Raw genomic sequence first — 6,996 nt, 5'->3', positions numbered from 1 at the left:
TTTAGATCGGTGAAATCTATGCACATCCGCCATCCTCCTTCCTTTTTCTTGATCATGACAGGATTGGCCACCCACGAAGGATACTTCACTTCGAATAACACATCCGCCTTCAATAATTGACGGACTTCGTCATGGATGACTTGACTTCGTTCTGCCGCAAAGAGTCTTTGCTTCTGTTTTATCGGCCGGACCGAAGGATCAATATTTAACCGATGAGTGATTACCTCGGGGGGCACTCCGGTCATGTCCAACGGAGACCATGCAAAGACGTCTTTATACTCCTTGAGGAGCTGGATGGTTTTTTCCCGAAGTAGAGGCGTTCCCGCGAAGCCGATCTTAACCGTTCTGGATGGATCGTCTTCATACAGCTGAACTGTCATCGAGTTCGGCTCCGGTATGACTTCGGTCATCGTCTCTGACTCCGGCTGCTGTGATTGCTATGCTTGATGGTGCCGATCTGACTGCTCGGCACTTCTAAGCGCAATTTGTAGACATTCCTTTGCTCTCTTTTGGTCACCTCGGATGACCGCTATCCCTCCTTTAGTAGGGATCTTGATGGTGAGGTGATAAGTAGAGCAAACGGCCCGAACTGTGTTGAGCCAGTCTCTCCCCAGGATGATGTTGTACGGGGACCGAGCTTTCACCACAAAGAACTCGATCATCGTATTGGAGCTTGTAGGCGCTTTTCCCACCGTGATTGGAAGGCTGATAATACCTTCCGGGCGGGTGTCCTCCTGGGCGAAACTTTTCAGAGGAAGCGGAGCCGGACTGAGCCGAGCTGGATCCACTTCCATTTTATCGAAACATTCTTTAAAAAGAATGCTGACTGATGCTCCTGTATCCACAAATACTCTGTGGATCAGTTTGTTTGCCACTCCGGCTTGAATGACAATAGCGTCTTGGTGAGGAGAGATGGCTGGGACGGGATCGGCATCTGAAAATGTAATCACTTCGTCTTTCTTCAGCCTTTTATGTGTTGGCTCCTCTTGATTGGAACCTCTGCGTTCTGCTTTTAGGGACGACTTAGTCTTCCCGGCAGGGAGAGCATCAATAGTCTGGATTACTCCATCATATTGCGGCTCGTCGTCGTCTTCGGGATCCTCATGCCTTTTCGGATCCTGAGGATTGCAGTTCGCACCTCTCTGCCTTTTGTTCTTTTTCGGCTGCTTGCTTTGGTATTTTTTTAACGTTCCTGTTTTCACAAGAACATCAATACCTGCAGCCAAATCTCGGCACTCCTCGGTATCGTGTCCGTGGGCTTGATGGAAGGAGCAATATTGATCCTGAGGTCGCCGCACGGCTGATTTCGTCATCCGCTTTGGTCTTTCGAACATATCGGAATGTAGTTCGAAAATTTCCGCTCTTGACTTGTTCAGCGGTACGAACTGAGCAGGCGGCTTCTCGGGGTTGAGACGGGGTCCCAATCTGTCTCGCACCGGAGCCCTTTGAATTCTTTCAAATGGAGTCCGGCGAGGATGCCCCTGATCGCTATGATCGGGCTTCCTTCTGTCTCCTCGGGACGATGAGCTGTCTAACGACCGTTTGCGACGGTCTGCCTCATCGGCCCGGGAGTACTGGTCCACAATGTCCCACATTTCCTGAGCTGTCTGCGGACCGTACTCAACGAGCTTCCTGTAGAGAGCTCCAGGCAGGATTCCATTTTGGAATGCCGAGATGACAAGCAGATCGTTGAGATCGTCTACTTGCAGGCATTCCTTGTGGAATCTTGTCATAAAGTCGCTGATTTTTTCGTCGCGACCTTGACGAATAGAAAGCAGCTGAGCCGAAGTGATCCGGGCTTCCGCTTTCTGAAAGAACCTCCTGTGGAAAGCATCCATTAGATCTCGGTAGGATCTAATGCTGCCTTGAGGAAGGCTGTCGAACCACCTTCTGGCGTTCCCGATGAGCAGCTCGGGGAACAGCTTGCACATGTGGACCTCGTTGAGACCCTGATTCGCCATGTTATATTGATAGCGTCCCAAGAAATCATGAGGATCCACGAGTCCGTCATAGGTTATCGACGGAGTTCGGTAGTTCCGCGGCAAAGGAGTTCGGGTGATATCGTCCGAGAACGGAGTCTTTAATGCTCCGTACATGGCGAACCCGACATCTCTTCGGTACGGAGGAGATGGAGTTCTCCTGTGGTTCCGGTACCGAGGAGGAACAGGAACATGTCGGGGTTGAGGATTCTTTCTCCTGGAAGACACGTCACTACTGCGGTAGTGACTTTCATGCCTGGATGAGGAGGGAGAATCCGTCGTTGTCTTCTCCGGCTGTTGGCTCTTCTGCAGGAAGGTTAAGAACTCCTCCTGCTTCTCGGCCAAGAACAGCTTGACAGCTTCATTTAAATCGGGCTGCTGGGAAGACTCGGTGCGATGACTCCTGGAGTGGCTTGTTCCTTCTTCGTGAGAACCGGAGGTAGATGTCTCCCGAGGCCGTTTTTCAGACCTGCGAGCTGGACTAGCTTCCTCACGGTTATCACGAACGGTATTATGGGTGTTATGTGATCTGGTATGCATTTTTTTGGGGTGGAAAAAGGGTCAAAAATTCGCTTTATCACAAATTTGGTTCTCTGTTTCCCACAGACGGCGCCAGTGATGGTTCCGCGAAAATTTGATGTTAGTGAATGCAGGAAAAACGCAGATCACGACACAGAGAATTTACGTGGTTCGATTTACTGAGGTAAATCTACGTCCACGGGGAAGAAAAGAGGGCAGAGTTGTATTGCTTGATCTGTTTTCTACAGCTTACAATACAGACTTGCTATTTTGTATTCTATCTCTAGAGATCGAGAGAATGTAACCCTATCTATCTGATCTAGGTTCTATTTATACAAAGGACCAAGATCGTGGCATGCAGCTATTTACTAGGTAGTGGATGTCGTGGAGATCGTGGCGATCTTGCATGGGTCCACTATCCTGCATGAGTTAATGACTGCTTGACACCACTAAATAGATCGTGGGTGTAGTGGAGGTCGTGGAGGTTCTGCATGAGTCCACTATCTCCCAGTTCGGTCGAATACTGAGACCGAACTGCTGAATTATTGCCGAGCAGCTTTTGCCGATCTGAGAGTAGAGCTTGATGCCGACCTGAGAGCAGAGTTTGATTGGTTGGCTTTTACCGAGCTGTAGACTGGGGCCGAACTCTTTGGTTGTGCCGAACTGAACTCTTTAGTCATGCCGAACTGATACTCTTTCTTGGGCTTTACTGCTGTTGGGCTTGTTTAGTACGTACTCCATCACACTCTATACAAATTTCTTCGCCTTACTTAATAGAGTCAAAATTAAATTGAGTTCTCACTGGACTTTTTCACCTCCAAAAAGTCCAACTTTCAAGTTAAAAAAAAACACACACACTTTCAATTTTCATGGATAAGTAGCAACGACCACTACACCAGCATCGCGCGTGATCATCAGTCTCTCCCTCTCTGTCAAAAAGTTTAAACCTCCCCCACTTCATTAAATACCACCGATTGATCTTCTCATCCAAATTCCTATGCCCTCTCCACCAAAATGCTCACCGCATCTCAACCTCAATCCATCTCTTCATCTCCAATTCCTATAATGCGCCATGGGTAAGGCTGCTAGGTGGTTCCGTTCGCTTTTCACCTCCAAAAAGACGCCGGCGAAGGGAAACAAGAAGAGTAAGTGGAATCCCTCCGATTCCCTCGATGCTTCCCTCAACTTCAAGAATTACGGGGAGGACCCCTTGGCCAGTCCCTACATTGACGGAATCGACGCCAACAAGCATGCAATAGCGGTGGCCGCCGCCACGGCGGCAGTCGCCGAGGCCGCGCTGGCTGCGGCCCAGGCCGCCGCTCAGGTGGTCCGGTTGACCAGCGGCAGTGGGAGTGGGAGAACTGCCCCAAACATTGCTGATCGGAGGTCTCTATTGGCCGCAGTCAAGATTCAGTCTGCTTTCCGAGCTTATTTGGTTCGTAATTTTGCTTTTTTTTCATCACCAACTATAAAAATTGTGTCTTTTACTCGATTTATGTTTCTGGTATTCTCTTTTAGTTAAAAAGTGTGTGATTTGTTTGATTATGGAAATGAATCCGAAGAGGGTGGAAGCTTTAAGTGAGTTGTGGTTATGGACTTCAATTTGTGGCCAGGAAGTTTGGGGGGATGAGAGTCCCTCTTCCGTTTCTTGGATTATGTGATGCAGTCATATATATTTTGTGGGGAATGACAGCAAATCATATACAACTAGTTCGATTCACACATGCTGACAACATGCCCATATTAGTAGATGCTCTTCGACTTTCACCTCTAATAAACAAATATGGTATGTGATTTTGGGGGAAGTACTAGTTGATGTTATAAGTCATCAAGTAAAGGAGTGGTAGAGGAAAGGAGGGACTCAATTCCGCCAAGCTAGTGGCTGTGACATTTCACAATCACTAACAATTAGTTCCTTTGTCTTATAACACAGATGTTGCAGCAATTCTGAGCTGTGATGAATATTTCCTTTTTTTCTTTTGGGAGTTTTAGATGCCTATTATTGTCTGTGGTTTATCCTTTGGTAATGGAATAGGGGCTTTTGTGTTTTACTTTGATGGGAAGTTTGTACATGTCCTTTTATTTGGCCAGTATGAGACATGAAAGATAGTTTTTAGGATAACAACCATGTGATGCATAACATGTGAAGTTGAACTTTTTCTGTGCGCATGCGAAACAACTTTACAGTTTTGGTAGCATTCTTTCTGCTTACCAGTTAACGACCGACTATTTTGAATCTCAAGTTTTCTTACCTTTGTGCGTGTAAAACAGTGGCGAGTGGGACTTAGATGTCATTAGTGACCAATTTTAAGTAGAATGACGCAACAATGGACTATCACTTGATCTAAACAGTTGCTGCTGCTTATTGAATTGACTAAGACTGTTTACTAGATACATCTCGAGGATCTTGTTATGAAAATCTTAAGAATTTCTTGTAAAGACCTGGTGGTCAGCATGATATACGGTCCTGAAAATACTTGATTCATAAGGGTTTGGCTTAACTCTGTTGCTTTATTGTGGTTACTATCTTTTTAAGCATCTATAAGGTCAATTCTTGTTAGTTGTTTACAAATTATTTATGTCATATTTGTCGTACGACAAAGCAAAGAAGGTATGATGTCTAATGCTTGTTTGTAGGCTAAGAGAGCGTTGAAGGCCCTTAAGGGATTAGTTAAGCTTCAAGCCCTGGTGAGAGGGCACATCGTGAGAAAGCAAAGCGCAGATATGCTCTACCGCATGCAAACAATGGCCAAGATCCAGGCTCGAGCCTCTGCACATCGATCTTACACAGATGCCAGAATTAACTTCTTCTGTAGTTCTAGTCATACAGTGAGTCTACTTTTCAGTGCTTAAGTATGGGCATGTTTTGTTCAGTTCAAGAATTAGTGAGTTGCAAAAGACATCTGCATTAATGGACTTCTATGACTCGGAGTGTGCTGTTCATTAACATTCTGTTCTTGTGTTCAAAATACTTGCAGGGCATGGGAAGCATCGGAAAAAACGCAGAGAGGTCAAATACTTTGAAACATGGTGGATCTCTTCTTAAGGTAGTTTACTGATGATAATCCCGATTCTACTTACTCACGATATTAAAGAAATCAAGCAAAGAACATTCGTTTATTGTGCCTCGTGGCTTCCTGAAATTGCAGCAACAGCATTCAAGATCACATATTGGCAACAATGTCAACAAAGAGAAGCCACATCAAGGTTCAAGATGGTTAAATCACTGGATGGAACAAAACGCGCAGAACAACCTCCATGATGAGGCCTCCCTAGAGAGTGGGAATGCTGATGATGAGAGAAATGACAAGATACTGGAGATAGATACATGGAAGCCACGCCAGAAAACCAGTGGTGACAACAGAGCAATTCCTAACTCCCACAATTTCTCAGCATGGAAGAATAATGACTTAGGACATGACTATTCAAAGAGAGTTTTCTCAAAGCTTCAAAAACCGAATCCTAGTATATCATCCGAGGAAGCAAGGACTGCTGACAACAGCCCGAGAGTACACTCAGCTTCGTCCAGACGAACCAGCAACCTAAGGGGCCCGTTCACTCCTGCTCGGAGCGAGTGCTCAAGAAGTGTTTTTGGTGATTATCTTAGTCACCCCAGTTACATGGCAAATACCGAGTCATCTCGGGCTAAAGTCAGGTCTCATAGCGCGCCCAAGCAGAGAACAACACAGCAGGAGGAGCTCGCCTTGAACGCTACACATGGCTGTGATCCTTGGAATATGGACGCTATCTCAGAAAGGGGATCTGCATTTAGCAACACATATATGTACTCTGGTCTTTTAAAGAGGCCGGGGACTCCCAGAAACGATGCTGGCTTCGGTCGTAGGGCCTACAGATAAATTTCTTTGCCATTATTTTTGTCTGAGCTACATCATAAAAGTCAGTGTGCGCAGAAGATTCACATATTGCAGGCCATGAAATTGTTGGTAGAACTTATGGTAAGAACTAAGGAGTAGTCGTTTGGAGAAAAGAGCCCATGATTTTCTTGTTTCTTGAAGTTGGCTTTGTAAGTGTGTTTTGTTTGTGATCAGAAATTGTTTGTAAGAATAGATTGAGCTCTTGTGTTTATTTCCAACCATAATAAACAATATCGCACATATTTGATTTGTATTTTGTGCTGTTGTTTATAACATACTATTGTAGAAGATTGATAATTTGCTGTATTATGATTTGTGATTTGATGAATGTTCTCTCTTACTCTCTCAATTGGCATGCTACAAAAGGTAGTGAAGTGGATAAGGATTTCAAAATTGAATATTTAAAATAAAATGGAGTAAGTCACAAAGGCTGTGATCACTTGGATTACTAATTACTAGAGGTGCCAACGGTTTACGAACCGGCGGTTCCGAACAGTAAGTCACAAAGGTTGTGATCACATGGATTACTAATTACTAGAGGTGCCCACGGTTCGTAAACCGGCGGTTCTGGTTCTGGTTCCGGTTTTGAGAAAGGCGGAACCGGAATCGAACCGTGAGGCTAT

General features: G+C 45.4%; 1 protein-coding gene across 1 annotated transcript; it reads left to right on the top strand.

Moving 5' to 3' along the window:
* The first annotated feature begins 3,445 nt into the window (after nucleotides 1–3,445).
* On the top strand, nucleotides 3,446–6,626 carry LOC121794691 (protein IQ-DOMAIN 17-like). The gene is made up of 4 exons (XM_042192970.1): nucleotides 3,446–3,933; nucleotides 5,136–5,327; nucleotides 5,477–5,545; nucleotides 5,648–6,626. The coding sequence occupies exons 1-4, from the start codon at nucleotides 3,571–3,573 to the stop codon at nucleotides 6,353–6,355; spliced, it is 1,332 nt and encodes a 443-aa protein (XP_042048904.1). The 5' UTR covers nucleotides 3,446–3,570; the 3' UTR covers nucleotides 6,356–6,626.
* Nucleotides 6,627–6,996: the final 370 nt, after the last annotated feature.

The sequence above is a fragment of the Salvia splendens genome, chromosome 3 (genome assembly GCF_004379255.2).
Source record: "Salvia splendens isolate huo1 chromosome 3, SspV2, whole genome shotgun sequence".
NCBI lineage: Eukaryota > Viridiplantae > Streptophyta > Magnoliopsida > Lamiales > Lamiaceae > Salvia > Salvia splendens.
Note: the sequence above shows the minus strand (reverse complement) of the source record. Positions and strands in the feature narration are given on the sequence as shown.

Excerpts from the sequence above, each read along its gene's own strand:
- LOC121794691 (XM_042192970.1), top strand. The coding sequence starts at position 3,571 with ATGGGTAAGGCTGCTAGGTGGTTCCGTTCGCTTTTCACCTCCAAAAAG. Across the intron at positions 3,934-5,135 it reads CTGCTTTCCGAGCTTATTTG|GCTAAGAGAGCGTTGAAGGC; the intron begins GTTCGTAATTTT and ends GCTTGTTTGTAG. Across the intron at positions 5,328-5,476 it reads TCTGTAGTTCTAGTCATACA|GGCATGGGAAGCATCGGAAA; the intron begins GTGAGTCTACTT and ends AAATACTTGCAG.